A 23,588-nucleotide genomic window follows, 5' to 3' on the forward strand; every position below is an offset into this window, starting at 1 on the left:
TAACTCAACGTAGGGGAGTCTGCTCAACCCGTCACGGAGACCCTCATCACCACACCAAAGTACCTCTATCGAGTTCGACCTTGACCGCAGTTGGCTGTCCAACTGCTTCCTTCTCTGAGGTTATCGTTGGCCTACAATAAAACCTCGACGTGTTCGCCGACACGTTTAAACTACAGATTTCAAATCCGACGCGATACAACATGCGCTTTTACCGATACTAAATGATAAATACACTTTCACTGAGCCCCTGATTATTTTCAACAAAATTTGTTCCAGTCTTCATTCCACGATATCGCAATTTAAATTCGCAGCAAATCAGGAGAATTTGAACAAACAGGTTTCTCCTTTCCTTTTTTAGACTGCCGGTCTGGATATTTTAGAATGAACAGTGGACCACGGAGACCAGAAAACAACCTTTCCTGTAGATCGCCAATTGTTGAAGAATGTGTGATCTTCCTATTCCCCCAGGGCCGAAGCCTCAAAATTACAAGTTAATAAACTACTGTCACATTCAACCCAGTGTGTGTTCGTTTTCTCCAAGGAAAGGAATTTCCTCCAATGACTCACACAGGTTGCAGTTTGATCTGTTTATATGTCAGGTGCTCAGCCATGTACAGAAATCAGAATTCTGGGCCTTTTTCTTTCCCTGCCACCGAACTCGCCTCCGCCATGCAGATTTGAGAAGGGAAAAAGTGCCTCTCGCTCCGGTCCATGGACAATATATGAAGTTTACAACACAAGTACGGGGAGGGCGGCGTTCCTCCTCACAGTTGGCTCCCGGTCATCTTGACCTTCTGTCTTCCCCCTTTCTCTGGTGGATGACTTGTTTTTCCTGTAGCTGTCAACTGGAACATTCTGCTGCCTTCCTCTTTTGCAAGATCCTGTAAACAACCTGCCCAAACACACACACTGCAAGCATGTTGCTCAAGCTAATATGTTTTCAAGGTTACTGTCAGGACTTCAAACCTTCCTATGTGTTCCTTTCGGTTACTCTAAAGAGCTAATTAGTTATTTTCTTAATTGTTTATCGACTTCAAAACTCTTTTATGCTGCTTTTAAGACAATTACTTAATTATAGTCTAGGAGCCTTTGGATTTTATCACGGCGTGGGGTCACCAATCCATCTAGTACTTTGTGCACAGGCTTTTCAACCTAAAACCATATCCATAACCAATCTTTTGCTTCGCTTTACAGCTCATTTGGGATATAAATCCCTCCTTTAAACTTCCGTCGTCGCAGCGTTTGGGAATCTCACCTTTTTAGAATTTGCCAATGTTTAAAGATTCGCGCGCAGGCTCAATCTACGGTATTTCAAACCTTTTTAGGCGGGAACACGCTGGTATCCCGCCAGGGACTTTGACTCAAGGCGTTAACACATTTTTTCACACAGAGACGGAGACAAAACACACCTTTTCCAACATTTTAAATTTTTAAAAACATACCCTTATTTGCAATTTAGTGTGTGCCACTTAAATTTAAACAGCACCGGGAGAGAGTGAGGAGAGACTATCCGGCAGAAACAAAAAAAAAAAAAAAAAGGGTTTCTGCTTACATTTATTTTGCTGCAGTTTCGGATGGCTCAGCTCGCTCGATGTAACTCTCCAGAATCCGAGTCACGGCACCATTTGTTAGAGGTTAGGAAAAGAGGTTAGGAAAAGAGAACAAAGAAAAGTCAGGGCCCGGGTACAACCTGCCGATCGTACAAACCTCAGTTGCCCCGTTCTTTTATTCTGGTCGAGGTAAAACTTCAATGATTAGGCCGGATGAAAAGTTGAACAATTTACTCGAAAATACAAAGTCAAACAATAAGGTTGCAAAAGGTTTAGCGCTGGGCTCTCAACGCTCCGAGTTAACCCAGGTTCCGGGGTGCGGAGAGCGTGCCCGGAGTGAAGTTCCCAACGCACCTCATGTTGATATGTTGTGTCGGTGCGACTAAGTGTAATGCAATTATATATTTATGTGTATCTGTAATGGGACGTATCAAACAAGTGTATGCAGTGTTGTGTAAGAATGCAGCCAGTAATTTCTAACAGTTGTTTCCTAGCACAGTATACAAATTCATCTCAAGTACTAATTTAATACACTTACCAGTCACAAAATGGGAAAAAGACCTCTCAGGGTCGACTGACACTGGGCACAAATCTATAGAAACACATTCTTAATGACAAAAAAACTGTAATTTACAGATAATCCAGTTCAAAGTACGCCATAGATCACACGTTACACAATATAGCATGCATAAAATGGGCTATTCAAAATCAAACATTGTACTGAAAATGCTCCAGACACTTATTTTCATGCTCTTTCGCATTGTACACCAGTATAGCACTTCTGGTCACTAGTTACACAAACTTTCCTCAATTTTGAACTGTAGGATTCCGATTTCTCCTAATCTTTCTCTGCTGGCTGATTTAAAAAGTTATAGATCTTCCAAATAAACATGTCCAACCAATACTTGTAATTCTAGCTAGCGCTAAAAAAATAATACTGTTAAACTGGAAAAATAAACGAGCTATCAATATTAACCAAAGGCAAAATCTTGTCATAGAGTATATAACACTCGACAATATCTCTGCCAAACGTAATAATGGATGACTTTGAGAAAGGTTGGTCACCTTTCATGAAAATGGTGAACCTTGAAACTCGATTGTGCTTGCCTGGGAAAGAACATGATACAGAAATGTAATGTAAATGCAATGAAATGTGACCAAATAATTTCTCGTCATTTTAGACCCCTGTGCACACCATAGGGTCACTTCCATCCATTTCAACCCCTATCCTTCTGGATTTACGAGGTCGGCGTCTGGGGATGCTTTGCCTGTGCCCCCCCTCCTCCTCGGGTATGGCTGTGTCCGTGTTGCCCTCCTGGGGGATGCCGATCCTGGGGCTGCTCTACGTCCCCGGGTGCCGGGGTGGTGCCCGTTGCCCCCCCTCTGGGGGTCTCGTCCTGGACTCCGGGTGGGGGCTTGGGGGTCGTGCTGCTGCAGCCCGGGCCTGTGCCTTCCTCTTCCCTCTCCTTGGGGCGTGCCGCCGTGGTCGTCGCCCTTCTCTCCCCGGCTGACTTGGGGCACATGGTGGGTGTCAGTGCCTCCCACCTCGGTCGGGCCCGCCTTCTGGCCCTGTTCACTGTACATACTCCGCACATTGGGCACACTCATATCTCATTTTTAGGGTCTCCTGGGGGACTGGGACCAGGTATGGTGGCTCGGCCGCCAGGCCGGGTGCTGGCACATCTGTGCTGGTTTCGCTTGTCCACATGTTGCACAGGCTGCTAAAGGTGCGCGATTACAACCCCTACTAGGATCAATAAAAGAACTGATTAGAAATTAGGCAAACGATTCCAAGGAATCGTTAACTTTAGAACCGGTCCGCAACAGGAACCGGTTTAGATTCACATTCCAAATCACCGCTATTCACACCGAAACACTTGTGTGGCTTAACATGATGCTTCTGAGAGAATCTTCTGCCACAAACTGAGCAGGAAAAAGGTTTCTCTCCAGTGTGGGTTCTTGTGTGTATTTTTAACGCTCCCTTTCGAAAGAATCTTTTACCGCAATCTGAGCAGGCAAAAGCTTTCTCCCCAGTGTGTGTTCTTGTGTGTGTTGCCAAATGTGCCTTTTGAGAGAATTTTTGACCACAAACTGAGCAGGAAAAGGGTTTTTCCCCACTGTGTGTTCTTGTGTGTCTTCTTAAGCTTCCATTCTCAGAGAATGTTTGACCACAAACTGAGCAGGCAAAAGGTTTCTCACCAGTGTGTATTCTTGTGTGTTTTCTTAAGCTTCCTTTCTGAGAGAATGTTTGACTACAAACTGAGCAGGCAAAAGGCTTCTCTCCAGAGTGTGTTCTCATGTGTTGTTTCAAATCACTGTTTTTTTTAAAAGCTTTCTTACACTGAGAACATTTCCAGTGTTTCTTGTCAGCGTGACCTTCAGACTGCTTATCATCATCATCATCATCATAGTCAGAAGAGTGTGACATGTCGTCACAATTTGATAGTGGGGCCGAGAGGCCGTCTACTTGTCTACCGCAGTGGCCTCTGTCGCCTTCTGTTGTCATGTGTTGACTTGAGCTGCTGCTTGGAGGCTGCGCCCCTCCGTTGTCCTCACTTTGACCATCTTCATCCTCACTCTTAAAAGGAACACCAGTCAATCGCACCATGGTGATAGTCTCCTCCTCCTCTTCCTCCTTGATGTAGCAGTGAGCTTCCTCCTCCTCTTTTTTAATGTAAGGGGGCTGCAGCTCATCTTCCTCTTTGATCTGATGGAACTCTTCATCCTTCTCCTCCTCTTTAATGTGAGGGGTCTCTTGCTCCTGCCACTCAGGACAAAGATCTTCACTGTCATCTGCAAGACATGAGGACAAAAAAAACCTCATGGTTTGGTAAAATACATTCATGTGTTGTAACTTTGTTAGGAAGTATTCGTTTGTAACTACAATTAAAGTGACTGTAAAGGGACCAAGAATAAAGCAAATTTGACACTTCACAGAGGAGGGCTTTTAAAAAGCATGGCAAACTTGTATGAATGAATAATGAATCACTATGTATGTAAAATAAGGTTAAAAAAAATCATGAAAAATAAGGTCCGTCCTCAAACTCCAGGACTTCGTGTGAGTGTCCGCTGAAGGCGCTGGAAACGAGCCCTTCGCCTGTCAATCAAATATGATCATTCACTGGCTATGTGCTCAAGTGTCTGTAGTCAACTACAGGCTAAAACTAAAGTGTGCCGCTGTTTTCAATGAACAGTTAAGAAATTAACTCAATTTTGCCTTGAATGTCTCTGTTATGTGGAGACCCACACCAAAACACAGAGCGAGGTGCTGACGCATTGGCGCACACCAGCTTAACTACTCCATGTAGCTAAACTGGTGGAGGAAGCTCGGAAACCAAAATAACCAGGATGTCTGTAGATGGTGCAGCGTACAGTTGTACACACGCTGTACAATCACAATAAGGGAACGCCACACTGGGAATAAACTTTCAGAGGTAAGAACAGATTATTGGCTCTTTTTTCCAAAAGTGCCTGCAATGAATGAACCACGTCATTTTTTTTTTAAAGCTAGCTTGTTGAAGTCTGGCTCAATAGCAGTAAATTATCGTGCGCATTATCGTGTAATATATCCAACTCATTTACTATTAATATTCCGAAAATAGCCATAATTTGCTCATTTTTGACGTGTTTGTCAGCCCCCCTGAATAAATGTGTTTGAAACAAATCTAGTGTTTTTATTTTCAACTACTTATGTTGCACTGAATAACTTTATTTCAATTGTACAAATAAATGCACATCTTTTCATTTAAGCCCACCTGTTTTTATTTTTGTTTGTTGTGCCCATTGTTGCCCCCAGAGAAAGCATGCCAATCATCTTGAGATACAAAAATGTCACTATATTTTGTTATTGGGTTGAGAATTTTTTTATTTACTTTTTACTTTTGTACATTTATGTGTGTGTACTTTTGTACTTTTACTTCAAGGAGTGACCAGTACTTTTACCGGATTATTATTTATGTATCAGTACCTTTACCCAAGTACTGAATACCAGTACTTTCGACATCTCTGATTAGCACCGGTGTTACAGTAAATTATAACCCATCAAACAACACACATGGAGCAGCCCAGAGTGTTATATACTTATTTTTTTGTATGATAACTATTAATGAGAACAGAAAACAATTATACGCCTGTATTGACTGGATCTCTCTTCAGAATGTAACGAATGAAGGCATGTCACAACAAATTACACTTGGGGAGAGCGCTCCGGTATTATTAGATATCATCAAACGGTTGAGAGAATCTGGAGAAATCACTGCATGTAAGCGGCAAGGCCGAAAACCAACATTGAATGCCCGTGACCTTCGATCCCTCAGGTGGCACTGCATCAAAAACCGACATCAATGTGTAAAGGATATCACCGTATGGGCTCAGGAACACTTCAGAAAACCAATGTCAGTAAATACAGTTCGGCACTGCATCCGTAAGTGCAACTTGAAACTCTACTATGCAAAGCAATAGCCATTTATCAACAACACCCAGAAACGCCGCCGGCTTCTCTGGGTCCGAGCTCATCTAAGATGGACTGATGCAAAGTAGAAAAGTGTTCTGTGGTCTGACGAGTCCACATTTCAAATTGTTTTTGGGAAATTGTGAACGTGTGTCTGTCGTATCTGTGAAGGCACCATTAATGCTGAAAGGTACATACAGGTTTTGGAGAAATATATGCTGCCATCCAAGCAACGTCTTTTTCATGGATGCCGCTTCTTATTTCAGCAAGACAATGCCAAGCCACATTCTGCACGTGTTACAAGAGCGTGGCTTCGTAGTAAAAGAGTGCGGGTACTCGATTGGCCTGCCTGCAGTCGAGACCTGTCTCCCATTGAAAATGTGTGGCGGATTATGAAGCGTAAAATAAAAATACGACAACGGAGACCCCGGACTGTTGAACAGCTGAAGCTGTACATCAAGCAAGAATGGGAAAGAATTCCACCTTCAAAGCTTCAACAATTAGTGTACTCAGTTCCCAACTTTTAACATTTATTGAATGTTGTTAAAAGAAAAGGTGATGTAACACAGTGGTAAACATGACCCACTCCCAGCTTTGCAGCCATAAAATTCTAAGTTAATGATTATTTGCTAAAAACAATAAAGTTTTTCCAGTTTGAACATTAAATATCTTGCCTTTGTAGTGTATTTAATTAAATATAGGTCGAACATGACTTGAAAATCATTGTATTCTGTTTTTATTTATGTTAAACAACGTCCCACCTTCATTGGAATTGGGGTTGTATTATTATTCAGAAGAATACATATTTTTTTCTAACATTTGCATGAGTGTTTCCAGCTACTAATATTTCTAACACTATGACTGTGATGCTGATTTAAAAACTACACATGCTATTTTTGGTGCTAATTTGTTTCCCAAATACATAAGCGTTTGTGTATACGGGTGAATGAGAGGCATTAACTTTAGGTACATTCGGAAATTTATTCTGAAGCTCTCACTGCGCTCTGAGAATGCAGTGTTACGAGAGGCAGCATGCGCTCCATTTTCGATGAATTTACGAACGAGCGTGTTGGCCAATCGGAGGGATACATCAGCGCATCCGCCATATTGAATGTGTCAGTTCTGCCTGTAAACATTTTGTCAATGTCTGACGCTCCGGCTCCGGCTCATTTCCAGATTTTTGTATCCATATTGTCTACAATTAAATGCATAACTAAGGAAGTTTAGTTAATATTTAATCTGATAGTGGTGATCTATATCGTGTGGTTGACCTAGCTAGGTAATGGACTGCAGCCACCACGGCAAACCTAATTTGTCCTCTTTGTTCCATTTCACTCGTTATAACAAGCAGTGTGTTCGACTCATGTGGAAAGGTTTTAAAAACTATGTTATGAAGCTTGCCAATGTAATTTCCCTCACGGGATGCGCAAAGTAGCCATCTACCCAAGTGAGTAAGGTGTTGCCTTCTGGGACAGTGTGAAAACAGCTTTCCCCATGCAATTAAGTAATTGTTTCAATTGTCCTCCATCCATACACTGATACATCTAGAAATGCATACTGTATATGCATCACGGTGAACGAGTGGTTAGCAAGTCTACTTCACAGTTCTGATGTTTTGGGATTTGTATTCGGGGTGCTCCGGCTTCCTCCCGCATTCCAAAGCCATGCATATTAAACATTCATAAGACCGCAAAGTACAGATAAAATATATTGTATTGATATTTAATGTATTTTGTCATGTTTTAGCACATTTGGTATTGGAGTAATTAAAGGTAATCAAGTTCCATCCGTCCATCCATTTTCTACCGCTTAGCCGAGCTCGTAGCTTTAGCAGGGACGCCCAGACTTCTCTCTCCGCAGCCACTTCATCCGGCTCTTCCGGGGGGGATCCCGAGGCGTTCACAGGCCAGCCAAGAGACAGTCTCTCCAGCGCGTCCTGGATCGTCCCCGGGGTCTCCTCCCGGTAGGACGTGCCCGCAACACCTCACCTGGGATGCGTCCGGGAGGCATCCAAATCAGATGCCCCAGCCACCCCATCTGGCTCCTCTCAATGTGGAGGAGCAGCGGCTCTACTCTGAGCCCCTCACGGATCTCAGAGCTTCTTACCCTCTCTCTAAGGGAGAGCCCGGACACCCTGCGGAGGAAACTCATTTCATTTCTTGTTCTTTTGGTCACGACCTACAGCTCATGACCATAGGTGACGGTAGGAACGTAGATCGACAGGTAAATTAAGACCTTCGCCTTAGCTCCTTCTTCATCACAACGGACCGATGCAAAGTCTGCATCACTGCAGAAGCTGCACCGATCCGCCTGTCGATCTCCCGTTCCATTCTTCCCTCACTCGGACCAAGACCCCAAGATACTTGAACTCCTCCACTTGGGGCAGGATCTCATCTCCGACCTGAAGAGGTCACACCACCCTTTTCCGACTGAGGACCGTGGTCTCAGATTTGGAGGTGCTGATTCTCATCCCAGCCGCTTCACACTCGGCTGCGAACTGCCCCAGTGAGAGTTGGAGATCACGGCCTGATGAAGCCAACAGAACCACATCATCTGCAAAAAGCAGAGATGCAAAACTGAGGCCACCAAATGTTTCGCTGTCTCAACATTTTTCAATAAACAACTGAATGATTATCACTTAGTTGTATGCGTCAAGACAGAGACTTGTAGACTTTCACTAAATCTTTTGTGTAGTCCTACTTAAAAAGTTGTCAATCAAATACATCCCCTCAGGTCAGGCCAGTGGACACATTTGGAAAACAGTCTTTAATTGCGGATTTGGGGCAAATCCTGGTTGTTGCTGGCTTTGCTTGGCATCAGCTGGCCCAAACTTGAATAATGTAATAAAAAGCCACGGAAATGAGGTTTCTGAGCCAACTGATGCTTTTCCTGCGGCGTCATACAACTTCCGATTTTGAAGACAGTCGCTGTATTGGTCGGGTGAATGCAAGTAGACAGCACGAAGGCATCCCTCGCCATTGGTCCGTTTTAGTCACGTGCTGCGATGATGAACCTAAAGATCACGATAGCTGAGCTCCAGAGATGCAGTCGAGAGATGGGAGAAAGTTCTAGAAAGTCAACCATCACTGCAGCCCTCCACCAGTCGGGGCTTTATGCCAGAGTGGCCCGGCGGAAGGAAGCCTCTCCTCAGTGCAAGACACATGAAAGCCCGCATGGAGATTGCTAAAAAACACCGGAAGGACTCCAAGATGGTGAGAAATAAGATTCTCTGGTCTGATGAGACCAAGATAGAACTTTTTGGCCTTAATTCTAAGCGGTATGTGTGGAGAAAACCAGGCACTCCTCATCACCTGTCCAATACAGTCCCAAGAGTGAAGCATGGTGGTGGCAGCATCATGCTGTGGGGGTGTTTTTCAACTGCAGGGACAGGACGACTGGTTGCAATCGAAGGAAAGATGAATGCGGCCAAGTACAGGGATATCTCGGACGAAAACCTTCTCCAGAGTGCTCAGGACCTTAGACTGGGCCGACCGTTCACCTTCCAACAAGACAATGACCCGAAGCACACAGCTAAAATAATGGAGTGGCTTCAGAACAACTCTGTGACTGTTCTTGAATGGCCCAGCCTGAGCCCTGACTTCAACCCAATTGAGCATCTCTGGAGAGACCTGAAAATGGCTGCCCACCAACGTTCACCATTCAACCTGACAGAACTGGAGAGGATCTGCAAGGGGGAATGGCAGAGGAACCCCAAATCCAAGGGTCTGAATACTTATGGCTGTGTGATATTTCAGTTTTTCTTTTTTAATAAATCTGCAAAAGTTTCAATAATTACATTTTTCTGTCAATATGGGGTGCTGCGTGTACATTAATGAGGAAAATAATGAAAAATTACTTTAGCAAATGGCTGTATGCGCATGCGCAAACATTACGTCACGATGACGTTCCTAGTGATGGGCACGGCAGTTCTTTTGAGTGTAAAGAATCATTAGAATCAGTTATTTTAAAAGATTTGTTCACTGCACTGCACGCTGGCTGCTCATTGGTCATTCGTCAAAGATTCAGAAATGAGTGACATAACGCTTCAGCAGTTGCGTTTCCGCTTCCAGCCGACTCACTGGCCTCGCGGCGGTGGCCAAGCTAAAAGAAGGAATTATTTCATAAACTTATTCAGTTCAGTTCGTTCACTGAAAAGATTGGTTCTTCTGAACGAAACGTCTGCAAACGAAACAACACTAGACGTTCCGTGGACGCTCACATGAACTCATTCCCTGCCAATGCCATCCAAAGATGACATTCAGAATCCATCTGTTCCCTGCCAATGTCGTCTAAAGACGTCAATGTCCTTTTTTTACTGTGATGGGTTGGGGAGGGTCTTGTGCAGTTTGTGTGTGCTCGTCAAGCCTCTGGATAACTGCAATGAGGATTGGAACCCTGTAGAGGGCAACAATGCCTTGAGGTAAACATCCCTCCCTCACAGGAATAAGAGGAACAAGAAGGAGGCGGAGGCAGGGTGCAAGAGACAATGAGAGAAGACAAACAATGGCAGAAAAGAGAGAAGAAGAAGAAAATGAAAAAAAAAATCTAACAAAAAAGCTATCATTACTATTCTGCCGACCAGAATTTGAGTAAATGGGATCCGGAATTGTCAGATGAGGGGAACTCCCTCTGGATCGCCAGCCGGGCTTCATCCCTCTGGATGATATGGAGACAAAGGTAACTCGTTTGCAGCTGGTGTTGGCTACATTTAGCGAGCAAACACGCTACTTCAATCCTTGTTACATAAAAACATAAATGTAGTCCCACTAGTTCACAGTACAACGTAACATCTGTTGCCAGTACCTTTATGAATTTCCCATTTCGTCCACCTTACTAGCATTCAACATCCACGAGTCGAACGGCTTTTACGATTGCGACGAAGAGAGGTAATATCTTTTTTTTTTAACCCTTGCAAAACACAGCAATAAAAAGTATTCTATAGTAATGGTATCTTTTTTTTTTTTTTTTTTTTTTTTTTTACAGGTTATGTATACAGCAGACGTTCGACCCCCATTCCAGTACGCAGTTTAGACAAAAAAGGAAATTTAAAGCTTTTTCCCCCCCCCCCCCTCCACGTCCCACAACAGCAATTTCAACAATGTATTTTTTCGCAACAGTTATGTTTTCTAAACTGCACAGGTTGTACTTCGAGCAGACGTAGGGACTGGTTTCAAGGACAATGACAACCACACAAGATCCCATTCACCGCCACAAAAGAATAAAATCCAGATGTGGATAAAACTTTGCTAGATTTTATGCGCAAGGTAATAAAAACCTGGACTATTGAGCAAACGGTAGAGGAGAAGTTGGAGAAAAAAAGTGCAAGTGTGGGAGCCCCATTTGTTCATGCATTTTCGTCTCATGTAAATTCTGTAGTTATAAATTATTTTTCTGTCAGAAGTACTTTTTCGGCGTTGTTTTATGCTCAGATGTTCGAGATTTTCACTAAAGAAAAAAAAATATTGGTGTCAAAGTCATTGTTCTGCTTGATGTGTCGGCTGTTTTCTCCCTCCAGAAAATTTTTTGGCTGAAAGTAGCCTATATTTGACACCTGATTACTAAAGAACGGTTAAGCTAGAGACAAACTTTTTTGAAAAATGAGTTTATTTTTTTCCCTGCTCAGCGAACGGCTGGCAGTGATTTAGTTCAATGTAAGGCAATGCAGTGGCAGTAAGTAAACACAGGACTATGGCAAAAAAAAAAAAAAAAAAAGTTAAGTATTTCCTGAACGACTAAGAAGTGAACAAACCTGCTGTGAACACAATTCGCGGCTGCTTCTTGCGAACAGCGTCCAGTAGTTGACTTTGTCGCTCTTTTGTTCCCCAAAGTTCTTCCTCGTACTCTGCTGTCCTTCTTGCACGTATTTGCACACGATGGTCACAATCCTTGCCTCTCTGCATGGCGATGTGTTGATCACAAACGCGTCTGTTTGTTAGCAAGCTAAGCTAAGAAAAAATGGTTGCTGCGCGTCGAACGCCGCGGAGATCATCTCTCGTGATTGGTCCGTTTTAGTCACATGCTGTGATGACTCCCCCCGACGGTGTCCTAGCCAATACCAGCAGTAGCGACACCCTCGACTTGGAGGTGAACTGCAGTACATTTTCAAAACTGCGCGCGTGGGTTGCGCTCGAGTATAAAGGCTTCTTTATACTCGCGCTGACGTCACTGCGGCTATCCGGCATTTCAGTCAACATGTCATTTGACGTCTTATTGATTTTGTTCAGACAGAAGAATTCATAAAGCACCATAAGGTAATACTGTATGTATATAAATGTGTGTCTCCCTTAGAGAGCCGACCCACGGCTCGTGACCATAGGTGAGGGTAGGAACGTAGATTGACAGGTTAATTGAGACCTTCGCCTTTCGGCTTAGCTCGTTCTTCATCACAACGGACCGATGCAAAGTCTGCATCACTGCAGCACGCTGCACCGATCCGCCTGTCGATCTCCCGTTCCATTCTTCCCTCACTCGTGAACAAGACCCCAAGGTACTTGAACTCCTCCAAATGGGGCAGGATCTCATCCCCGACCTGGAGAGGGCACTCCACCCTTGTCCGACTGAGGACCATGGTCTCAGATTTGGAGGTGCTGATTCTCATCCCAGCCGCTTCACAGTCAGCTGCGAACCGCTCCAGTGAGAGTTGGAGATCACGGCTTGATGAAGCCAACAGAACCACATCATCTGCAAAAAGCAGAGATGAAATACTGAGGCCACCAAACCGGACCCCCTCTACGCCTCGGCTGTACCTTGAAATTCTGTCCATAAAAGTTATGAACAGAATTGGTGACAAAGGGCAGCCTTGGCGGGGTCCAACCCTCACCGGAAACAAGTCCGACTTACTGCCGGCAATGCGGACCAAACTCTTACACCGGTCGTACAGGGACCGAACAGCCCATATCAGGGGGTTCGGTACCCCATACTCCCAAAGCACCCCCCCACAGGACTCCATGAGGGACACGTTTGAACGCCAAGTCCACAAAACACATGTAGACTGGTTGAGCAAACTCCCATGCACCCTCGAGGACCCTGCCGACGGTGTAGAGCTGGTCCACTGTTCCACGGCCAGGAGGAAAATCACACTGCTCCTCCTGAATCTGGGATTCGACTTCCCGACGGACCCTCCTTTCCAGTACCCCTGAATAGACCTTACCAGGGAGGCTGAGGAGTGTGATCCCCCTGTAGTTGGAACACATCCTGCGGTCCCCCTTCTTAAAAAGACCACCACCCCAGTCTGCCAATCCAGAGGCACTGTCCCCGATGTCCATGCGATGTTGCAGAGGTGTGTCAACCAGGACAGCCCCATAACATGCAGAGCCTTTAGGAACTCTGGGCGAAACTCATCCACCCCCGGTGCCTTGCCAACGAGGATCTTTTTAACCACCTCGGTAGCCTCAACCCCAGAGATAGGAGAGCCCGCCTCCGAGAACCCAGACTCTGCTTCCTCATGGGAAGGCGTTTCTGTGGAATTGAGGAGGTCTTCGCAGTATTCTCCCCACCAATTCACAACGTCCCGAGACGAGGTCAGCAGCGCCCCATCCCCACTAAACACAGTGTTGATTGGTGCACTGCTTCCCCCTCCTGAGACGCCGGATGCTGGACCAGAAGTTCCTCGAAGCCGTCCGGAAGTCTTTCTGAACTGAGTTCGTTTGTACTTTATTGAAGTATTTAACAATGTACTCACGTTATTTTTTGATCAATCCTCATCCACAAATCCATCCAGGTCCTCATTTTCTCTATCCGAAATGAACAGCTGGGCAAGTTCTCCATCAAACACGCCGGGTTCCCTCTCGTCATTGTCGTAGTCAGTCTCGTTGCCGGGGGTTTGTTCAGCAGCGATGCTGGCTTTCGCGAAAGCGCGGACAACAGTCAAAGCAGATACCTTAGCCCAAGCATCCACAATCCTTTCATATATGGTGGCGTAACTCGCCCGATGTTGCCTCCCAGTCTTAGCAAAGCTGTGTTCGCCATCTGTCATCCATCGCTGCCACGCCAGTTTTTCCTTGTAATCCGCCGGAATTTGCTGCGCCACGGTAGTCCTTGCCCGGATGGATAACTGTAGAGATGATCGTGGACTTCAGGAGGCATCCTCCGCCACAGCTGCCCCTCACGCTGTCCAGCTGCCTTGTGTCAACCGTCGAGACCTTCAAGTTCCTGGGAATTACAGTCTCTCAGGACCTGAAGTGCGGGATCAACATCAACTCCGTCCTCAAAAAGGCCCAGCAGAGGATGTACTTCCTGCGGCTTCTGAGAAAGCACGGTCTGCCACAGGAGCTGCTGAGGCAGTTCTACACAGCGGTCATCGAATCAGTCCTGTGTTCTTCCATCACAGTCTGGTTTGGTGCTGCTACAAAAAAGGACAAACGCAGACTGCAACGGACAATCAAAACTGCTGAAAGGATTGTCGGTACCCCCTACCCACCCTTGAGGACTTGCCAGAACTAAGACTGCGTGCTTCTACCTCCGCTCTTGTAGGTCACCCTATGTTCGTGCCTCTTCTGGAAAAAAGTGTTCCCTACAGCCACTTGCATCCTTGTTGCAAAGTCTACCACCATCTGTTCCTCCAAGTTCCTTTCCTGGATGCCGTACTTACCCATCACTTCTTCATCACCCCTATTACCTTCACCCACATGTCCATTACAATCTGCACCAATCACGACTCTCTCTCTGTCTCGGATGCTCAGAACTACTTCTTCTAGCTCCTTCCAGAATTTCTCTTTCACCTCTAGGTCACATCCCACCTGTGGGGCATAGCCACTAATCACATTACCTCAATTTCAAATTTCAGCCTCATCACTCGATCTGATACTCTTTTCACCTCCAAGACATTCTTAGCCAACTCTTCTTTTAAAATAATCCCGACTCCATTTCTCTTCCCATCAACACCATGGTAAAATAATTTCAACCCTGCCCCTAAACTTCTTGCCTCACTGCCTTTCCACCTGCTCTCCTGGACACACAATATATCAACCTTTCTCCTAATCATCATGTCAACCGACTCCCGAGATTTTCCTGTCATAGTCCCAACATTCAAAGTCCCCAGTTCCCAGTTCCCTTGCTGTGATTGTACGGCGTTGCGTGCGATCATATGGAGCATAATGTGCCTCACCAGCATTCTTGGTCTTTTGGTTTTCTTGCCGTCCAACACACACAAAATGCCCTATGTGAATGATTTTAACTCATCATTTATTCGCCAAAATAACTACGCATCCAATTGGACGTCGTAGTGGTTGTCCTATTTTACATTTCTCCAAAAAAAAATTTTATTATTGGCGTTTTTATGTTAAGTTGAATCGCGTGTTGGTGATTTGAAGTTCGTCCCAGTGGAGTTGCCTTACGCATCCCAGATTTTCTTCCGCACACGTAGCAGTCCCCCCCCCCCCCCCCCCCCACACACACACACACAAAACCAGACGCGATCCACTAAACCTTCGTCATTTAGCAGCGAATGAACGTACCTAAGCATCGACACAGGACTTCCATCACGATTTGACTGGACTAAAACATCGTTTATTAGATCTTCGTGTCCGGCTGAACTCCTCTGGTGCACGTCGGAGCTTCGCGGCCTAGCTTAGCCTAGCTTGCTAACAAGCTTGCTAACAGCTTTTTTGTTTTTTTTTGTTTTTTTGTTTTTTTTTGCTCAACACGCCGCCAAGCAGAGTTTTGCGTGTTGTGTTTATCGTGCGAAAATGTGCGCCAGAAGGACAGCAGAGTACGAGGAGGAACTTTGGGGACCAGAAAACGAGAACGAGCGACAACGCCAACTGCTGGACGCTTTTTGCAAGACGCAGCCGAGAGTTGTCTTACGCAGGGCAGGTTTGTTCACTCCCTACCTACTATTACTTGTTCAGGAAACACTTTCTCATTCTAACAATATACCAGTGTTTATTTACGGGCACCGTGTGTCGTTACGTTTCATACAACAATATTTTTAGCATTCGATATTCGGATCAGGCGATGTCCCCCCTCACGATGATGTGGACTGAGGGGCGTTGGCAGCTATTCAGAACATCTGAAAGGGTTGTGGGTCGTACCCACCAACATGACCTTTTTTGGGGGCCGAAAAAAAAAGACAAAAAATAGACCTAGCCATGGCCGAAAGCGGAAACGCTTGCATGCTATTTTTTTTGTTTCCTCTATTTACTATTGCTGCTGAAATTATGCAAATTCCCTCATTATAAATATGGATAATATTAATGTACTTGTACATTTATACAGGAGGTCCATTTTCTCAAGTGACGTAGTGATGTACAACCCCAATTCCAATGGAGTTGGGACGTTGTGTTAAACATAAATAAAAACACAATACAATGATTTGCAAATCATGTTCAATCCAATATTTAATTGAATACACTACAGAGACAAGATATTTAATGTTCAAACTGATCAACTTTATTGTTTCTAGCAAATAATCATAAAATCTTTGAATTTTATGGCTGCAACACGTTCCAAAAAAGCTGGGACAGGTGGCAAAAAAAGACTGAGAAAGTTGAGGAATTCTCATCAAACACCTGTTTGGAACATCCCACAGGTGAACCGGCTCATTGGGAACAGGTGGGTGCCATGATTGGGTAGAAAAGGAGCTTCCCTGAATTGCTCAGTCATTCACAAGCAAAGATGGGGTTCACAAGTGCGTGAGAAAATAGTCCAACAGTTTAAGGACAATGTTCCTCAACGTACAATTGCAAGGAATTTAGGGATTTCATCATCTACGGTCCATAATACCATCAAAAGGTTCAGAGAATCTGGAGAAATCACTGCATGTAAGCGGCAAAGCCGAAAACCAACATTGAATGCCCGTGACCTTCGATCCCTCAGGCGGCACTGCATCAAAAACCGACATCAATGTGTAAAGGATATCACCACGTGGGCTCAGGAACTCTTCAGAAAACCAATGTCAGTAAATACAGTTCGGCGCCACATCCGTAAGTGCAACTTAAAACTCTACTATGCAAAGCAAAAGCCATTTATCAACAACACCCAGAAATGCCGCCGGCTTTTCTGGGCCCGAGCTCATCGAAGATGGACTGATGCAAAGTGAAGAAGTGTTCTGTGGTCCGACGAGTCCACATTTCAAATTGTTTTTGGAAATTGTGAACGTCGTGTCCTCCGGGCCAAAGAGGAAAAGAACCATCCGGACTGTTATGGGAATTCCAAAAGCCAGCATCTGTGATGGTATGGGGCTGTGTTAGTGCCAATGGCATCGGTAACTTACACATCTGTGAAGGTACCATTAATGCTGAAAGGTACATACAGGTTTTGGAGAAACATATGCTGCCACCCAAGCAACGTCTTTTTCACAGGCGCCCCTGCTTATTTCAGCAAGACAATGCCAAACCACAGTCTTCATGTGTTACAGTGTTACAACAGGGTGGCTTCGTAGTAAAAGAGTGCGGGTACTAGACTGGCCTGCCTGCAGTCCATACAGTGGTAAACAGGACCCTGTCCCAGCTTTTTTGGAACGTGTTGCAGCCATAAAATTCTAAATGAATGATTATTTGCTAAAAAAAATAAAGTTTATCCATCCATCCATTTTCTGAGCCGCTTATCCTCACAAGGGTCGCGGGCGTGCTGTAGCCTATCCCAGCTAACTTCGGGCAGGAGGCGGGGTACACCCTGAACTGGTTGCCAGCCAATCGCAGGGCACACATAAACAAACAACCATTCACACTCACATTCACACCTACGGGCAATTCAGAGTCTTCAAGCAACCTACCAGGCATGTTTTTGGAGATTTGGGAGGAAACCGGAGTGCCCGGAGAAAACCCACGCAGGCACGGGGAGAACATGCAAACTCCACACAGGCGGGACCGGGGATTGAACCCTGCTCCTCAGAACCGTGAGGCAGTACAAAAACAAGATATTTAATGTTCAAACAGACAAACCATTGGCGGCACGGTGGCCGACTGGTTAGAGCGTCTGCCTCAGAGTTCAACACAACGTCCCAACTTCATTGGAATCGGGGTTGTAAGAGGTGTTAGGTGGTAAAAGGGCCAGAATTAGGAAAATAAGTTAAAGTTAGGAGGAAAGATTGTTGCAAAGTTGGGAAATGGCAAAGGTGAAGTTGCTGCAGCCTGAGACATATTGGTACAAGCGTAAGAATTGAAGTGGTTTTGAGAGTGTGTTGACACATGAAGGGGGTCGGGTAACCTAGTTGTCGGTACTTTTCCAGTCCAGCTGCACACACACTTATCTTTCCAAAGGTGGGAGGGAATAGGACAGAGTTCATGCAGAACTTTGGAGGTCAAACGTGTTGCAGCCATAAAATTCCAAGTTAATTATTATTTGCTACAAACAATAAAGTTTATCAGTTTGAACATTAAATATCTTGTCTTTGTATTGTATTCAATTCAATATCGGTTGAACATGATTTGCAAATCATTGTATTCTGTTTTCATTTATGTTTAAAACAACGTCCCAACTTCATTGGAATTGGGGTTGTAATATAAGAATAGATCAAATAAAATATTTTGTTAATATAATTTTTTGTTAATATAATATAATTTGTTCGCTCGCTGGTCAGAGCTACGAGGAATGCAAAGTTATCAATGTCCTTTCACTATCGTTCCTGTCATACCATGTGGCGTGTTTTTGTTTGCACATTGCGGACAAAAAAAAGTCTTGTTTTTGTTTTAATTCCTCATTTTCAAAAAGACCATTCAAGCAACACGTTTTTCTCATGTTTTGAGATGATAAGGGGGCTACTGGTGTGGACTGAGTGGGTGGCAGCGTTGGGGAAAAGGAAATGCCAATATTTTAAGGGGACTCGCTCGTCAGCAACACATTGAAAAAAACCAAAAACAAACTATGAACTCGTTAATGTTTACATTGGTGAATTTAGTTTAAAAAATGGAATTGTGAACTATGAACTGAACTACTGTAATTTCTCGTGTATAACACGCACCCCCAAAGTTCACCTCAAAATTCTGGAAAAGCCTTCTACCTATTTATAATGCATATGATCAAAACATGAAGTATTATCTGTATTTTGTTTTCTTTTTTCAAACAATTATTCTGGAGTTAAGCCCTTTATTTGACCACGTAATCCTTTTTTAAATTGACTTGCTCTTATTTTGAAATTCACTGCCCTACTTTTATTTCATAAATGAGAAAACACACAGTTGTGCTCATATGTTTGATTAAACGTGACGTTCCCCACGACCTACTTCAGTTGTGCACAGACTGCAAATAACATACGTGTTGTTTGTCACCGACAAGATTGAAAAAACTTTATTGCCCGTCAGATAGTTACAGTACTACGCCACAAGACACGTGACAAGGCTAAACATAAACTAGCTTTTGGATTCATGCGATGGCGACGTGGAGTTAAATGTCTTTTGCGGAGCCGATTGATGACGTCAAATTATGACATGAAAGCCGATCAGCATAAAATGCAAATAATCGGCCGATACCGATCAAACCGATAAAATCGGCGTAAAGTCTAGTCGTGGGCTAAGTTTTCATGAGACACACTGTATTCTAAGTTTTCAGGAGGTAAACAGAGACTTGACTTGAACACCTTGATACAAATTAGAGGACAAGGAGCCGAACTGATCACGAGTGAATTTATTCGAAGCTTCGAACAAATACCAGCGTATCATCCGGAGACAAGTAGCGTGTACACAGGATCTTATACAGAGTGAGGGAAGAATGGAACGTGAGCTCGACAGGCGGATCGGTCCAGCGTCTGCAGTGATGCGGTTTTTGTATCAGTCAGTTTTGGTGAGGAAGGAGCTAAACCCAACCAGGTGGAGCTTGATGTTACTACGCAAAGTCACGACATGATAATTGACCTGACCAAACCATGTGTGTCTGTCTTCTTGTCTTGCAGACATCAGTGGAGATCTTCGTCCCAAGCAACAGGAGCCAGAGTCCCCTCCCATTAAAGAGGAAGAGCAGAATGAAGATGTCGCCCACATTAAAGAGGAAGAGGAGGAGGAAGATGTCGCCCACATTAAAGAGGAAGAGGAGGAGAAGGATATAAGCAAGTTGCCACCGACTGGTGTCCCTTTGAAGAGTGAAGATGGAGGTCCAAGTGAGGTGAGCAGAGGGGCGCAGCTTCCAAGCAGCAGCTCAAGTCAACACAAGACAACAGGAGGTGATGGAGACCACTGTGGAGGATCACAAGCAGACGGCCTCTTAGCGCCACTATCAGATAGTGACGACATAACGTCACACTCTCCTCACGCTGATGATGATGATGACGATGATGATGAGTCTGAAGGTCTTCAGACAGGTCACACTGACGCCAAATGCTGGAAATGTTCTCAGTGTGGAAAAACCTTAGCTTCTAAGTGCAGTTTGAAAGCTCATGTGAGAACACACACTGGAGAAAAACCTTTTTTCTGCTCAGATTGTGGTAATAGATTTACTACAAAGGGATATTTGAAAATACACGCAAGAACCCACACCGGTGAGAAACCTTTTTCCTGCTCTGTTTGTGGTCAAAGATTCTCTCGTAACGCACACTTACGAGGTCACACAAGAACGCACACTGGTGAGAAACCCTTTTCCTGCTCAGTTTGTGGTCAAAGATTCACTCAGAAGGGAAATTTAAGAAGTCACGCAAAAACACACACTGGTGAAAAACCTTTTGCATGCTCGGTTTGCGGTCAAAGATTCTCTGAAAAGGGAAACTTAAAAACTCACACGAGAACCCACACTGGAGAGAAACTTTTTGTTTGTTCATATTGTGGTCATAGATTTACTACAAATGGATATTTGAAAATACACACAAGACTACATACTGGTGAGAAACCTTTTTCCTGCTCAGTATGTGGTCAAAGATTCTCTCTGGAGGGACGCTTAAGAAGTCACTCAAGAACCCACACTGGCGAGAAACTGTTTCCCTGCTCAGATTGTGGCCAAAGATTTACAACAAAGCGATATTTAAAAATACACACAAGAACACACACTGGCGAGAAGCCTTATTCCTGCTCAGCTTGCGGTCAAAGATTCAATCACGAGATATCTTTGAAAGTACACACACGAACACACACTGGGGAGAAACCTTTTTCTTGCTCGCTTTGTGGTCAAAGATTCACTCAGAAGAAACATTTGACAACACACACAAGAACTCACACTGGAGAGAAACCTTTTGCCTGCTCAGATTGCGGTCGGCGATTCTCTTCTAATAGAAGCTTGAAAAATCACACAAGCAGCCACACAGGAAAGAAACCTTTTTCCTGCTCAGTTTGTGGCCAGAGATTCTCTTATATGTATCAGGTGACGTCACACAAGTGTGCTGGTGGGAATAGCAGCGATTGAGAAGCTTTGTATGAAAATGTAAATGTGTCCTATCAAAAGTAATTACTACGATAATGATTTCGACGTCTCCATTCTTTTGTTCTTTATCTAGCCTGTCTCGTTTGATCTATATTCTTATGATCTATATCCTGAATAACGTACAACTCTTCAAACGGTGAGATTAACTGAATTTGATTGTACTGTATATCAAATCCATTGCCCCCATTGAAAATCATTGAAATTCCTATAACAAGTTCGAGCTCCCACTTACACTAGGAAAACTAACACTCTGTAACATAGTACTCTAAAAACAAAATACAGAGTAATTACATAGTGGAATGGAATGTAAAGAATTAAACAGTTTTTACATCATAGTTTAGTCACCTTAGCCACCAGGAGGCATTACTGTAAACTACTTTCATGCACACACACACGAAGAAAACCTTTTTGCGCGACATAAGGCGTCAATGGCATCCAAGCTCCTGGTTTCACAGTGCAATCGTGCAGCTCCTGGCTGTTTACACAAATGTGAAGGAAGTTAGAGAGTGGACTTTAGGCATGAATTCACACCATGAAACAGGAGCTGAGCTAATTCACATTCATTGTCATCAGTGGATAATAATAGCCGACTCATCATGTTCACTCCTCCACCCGTATTGAACTGTAGGAATGAAGACGGATGAGGAAAGAGAGCAACAAGGGAGCGACATCGACTGGAAATGTGACTCAAAAGGTTTTCCCAGAATAAAGCCATTTGTGACGCAGTCGAGGAATCATATGAAACTTAATGTGGATATTCAACATTTTAGTCAAGGTGCATCGTATAAGACTTATTTAACTTGAAATTTAAAAGCTTCTGGGTAGAAAAGGAGCTTCCCTGAATTGTCATTCACAAGCAATGAATGAATCCAAAAGCTAGTTTATTTTTAGCCTTGTCGCGAGTCTTTTGACGTAGTACTGTAAATATCTGACGGCCAAGGAAGTTATTTAAAAAACAAAAAACAAACACATGTCGTCGGTCGGGGACAGACAACATGCCGGGCTTGACCGTGCCGGATCAGACTACAAGACAAATTTATTTGGGCGCTACATTTGCTCACATCCTGTGCATCGGAATCGGAATGCCTTTATTGCCATTGCATTAATTACAATGAAATAGGAGCGCTGCTCCAGGAAGGCGCGTCATCCACACATCATCCAAAACACAGTAACATCAATAAGCACACGCCTCATTTAAAAATGTTGGAATAATTTGAGAGAATAAATAATCAAGTGCTATGCCACGATAAAAGTAATTCAGCTAATCGTACATTTTTGGCCATGCAAAGTGTTTCTCTGCGGTACCCTGAGCGTGCATGAGCTCGTCTAATCTGGGAAGCTAAGCAGGGTCGGTCCTGGTTAGTTCTTGGATGGGAGACCACGTTAGGAATACCAGGTGCTGGGTTTGGGCGATAGGCCTACCACTTGCTCCCGTAAAAATGGCACTGAGAGTTCGAACTAACAGCGCTGAAAAAAAAGATGTAGATACTAAAACGAAGTCAAGCAATGAATTAGGACTATTAGACGTGCGCTTTCTAATGTCATTTTGTAATACGATCATCTGCCTTTTTTTCCACTGATGTATGTCACTTTCTGCCCCGGCGATGGTGTTTGTACGTTCTGTGTTTTATGAATAAATGTGAATGGAAAAAAAAAAGTATCTAGCTTGCTTTCTTCTATATTTTGTCTTTTGTCTCGCTCACTCAAAGTTTGATCCCGCGTTTCTGTATTTTTATGTCTGGTTATCACCCAGATAAAGAAGCCTCGAAGTGAATGTGGAAAGCTCAGGAGTCGGTTGACATGATGATTCGGAGACATATATTGTGCGTCCAGGAGAGCAGGTGGAAAGGAAGTAAGGCTAGTAGCTTCGGGGCAGGGTTCGAATACTTTTACCATGGCGGAGATGGTAAAAGTATTCTGGTCTGCCGATGGACACGAATGGCATGGGTAACTTACACATCTATAAGTTACTGTTTCCAGGAAGGGTTGGACTCCGCCAAGGCTGCCCTTTGTCACCGATGAGATTTGTCTAGGCGCAGCCGAGGCGTAGAGGGGGTCCGGTTTGGTGGCCTCAGTATTGCATCTCTGCTTTTTGCAGATGATGTGGTCCTGTTGGCTTCATCAAGCCGTGACCTCCAACTCTCACTGGAGCGGTTCGCAGCCGAGTGTGAAGCGGCTGGGATGAGAATCAGCACCTCCAAATCCGAGAACATGGTCCTGTGTCGGAAAACGGTGGCGTGCCCTCTCCAGGTCGGGGATGAGCTCCTTCCCCAAGTGGGGGAGTTCAAATATCTTGGGGTCACAAG

The 23,588-nt window shown here is 44.3% G+C and overlaps 2 protein-coding genes across 7 annotated transcripts; one reads left to right on the forward strand and one right to left on the reverse strand.

The window, feature by feature from the left end:
• Positions 1-572: 572 nt before the first annotated feature.
• Positions 573-15,589, reverse strand: LOC133469516 (zinc finger protein 501-like). Of its 6 annotated transcripts, XR_009785721.1 has the most exons (5): positions 11,750-12,433; positions 2,616-4,343; positions 2,089-2,142; positions 1,553-1,599; positions 573-892 (listed from the first exon to the last, which is right to left on the reverse strand). XR_009785721.1 is itself a non-coding variant. In XM_061756698.1 (4 exons), exons 1-4 carry the CDS (start codon positions 11,898-11,900, stop codon positions 730-732), a joined length of 951 nt encoding a protein of 316 aa, XP_061612682.1. In that variant the 5' UTR covers positions 11,901-12,442; the 3' UTR covers positions 573-729. The 6 variants fall into 6 exon arrangements, 3 of the variants coding, with proteins under 3 accessions (XP_061612682.1, XP_061612681.1, XP_061612680.1); XR_009785719.1 differs by having other exon boundaries at positions 2,089-4,343; XM_061756698.1 differs by lacking the exon at positions 1,553-1,599 and having other exon boundaries at positions 573-881; positions 3,750-4,343; positions 11,750-12,442.
• Positions 15,590-15,678: 89 nt separating this feature from the next.
• On the forward strand, positions 15,679-22,929 carry LOC133469508 (gastrula zinc finger protein XlCGF57.1-like). Its single transcript, XM_061756686.1, has 2 exons — positions 15,679-15,813; positions 19,829-22,929. Exons 1-2 carry the CDS (start codon positions 15,687-15,689, stop codon positions 21,262-21,264), a joined length of 1,563 nt encoding a protein of 520 aa, XP_061612670.1. The 5' UTR covers positions 15,679-15,686; the 3' UTR covers positions 21,265-22,929.
• Positions 22,930-23,588: the final 659 nt, after the last annotated feature.

The sequence above is a fragment of the Phyllopteryx taeniolatus genome, chromosome 19 (genome assembly GCF_024500385.1).
Source record: "Phyllopteryx taeniolatus isolate TA_2022b chromosome 19, UOR_Ptae_1.2, whole genome shotgun sequence".
NCBI classification, from domain to species: Eukaryota; Metazoa; Chordata; class Actinopteri; order Syngnathiformes; family Syngnathidae; genus Phyllopteryx; species Phyllopteryx taeniolatus.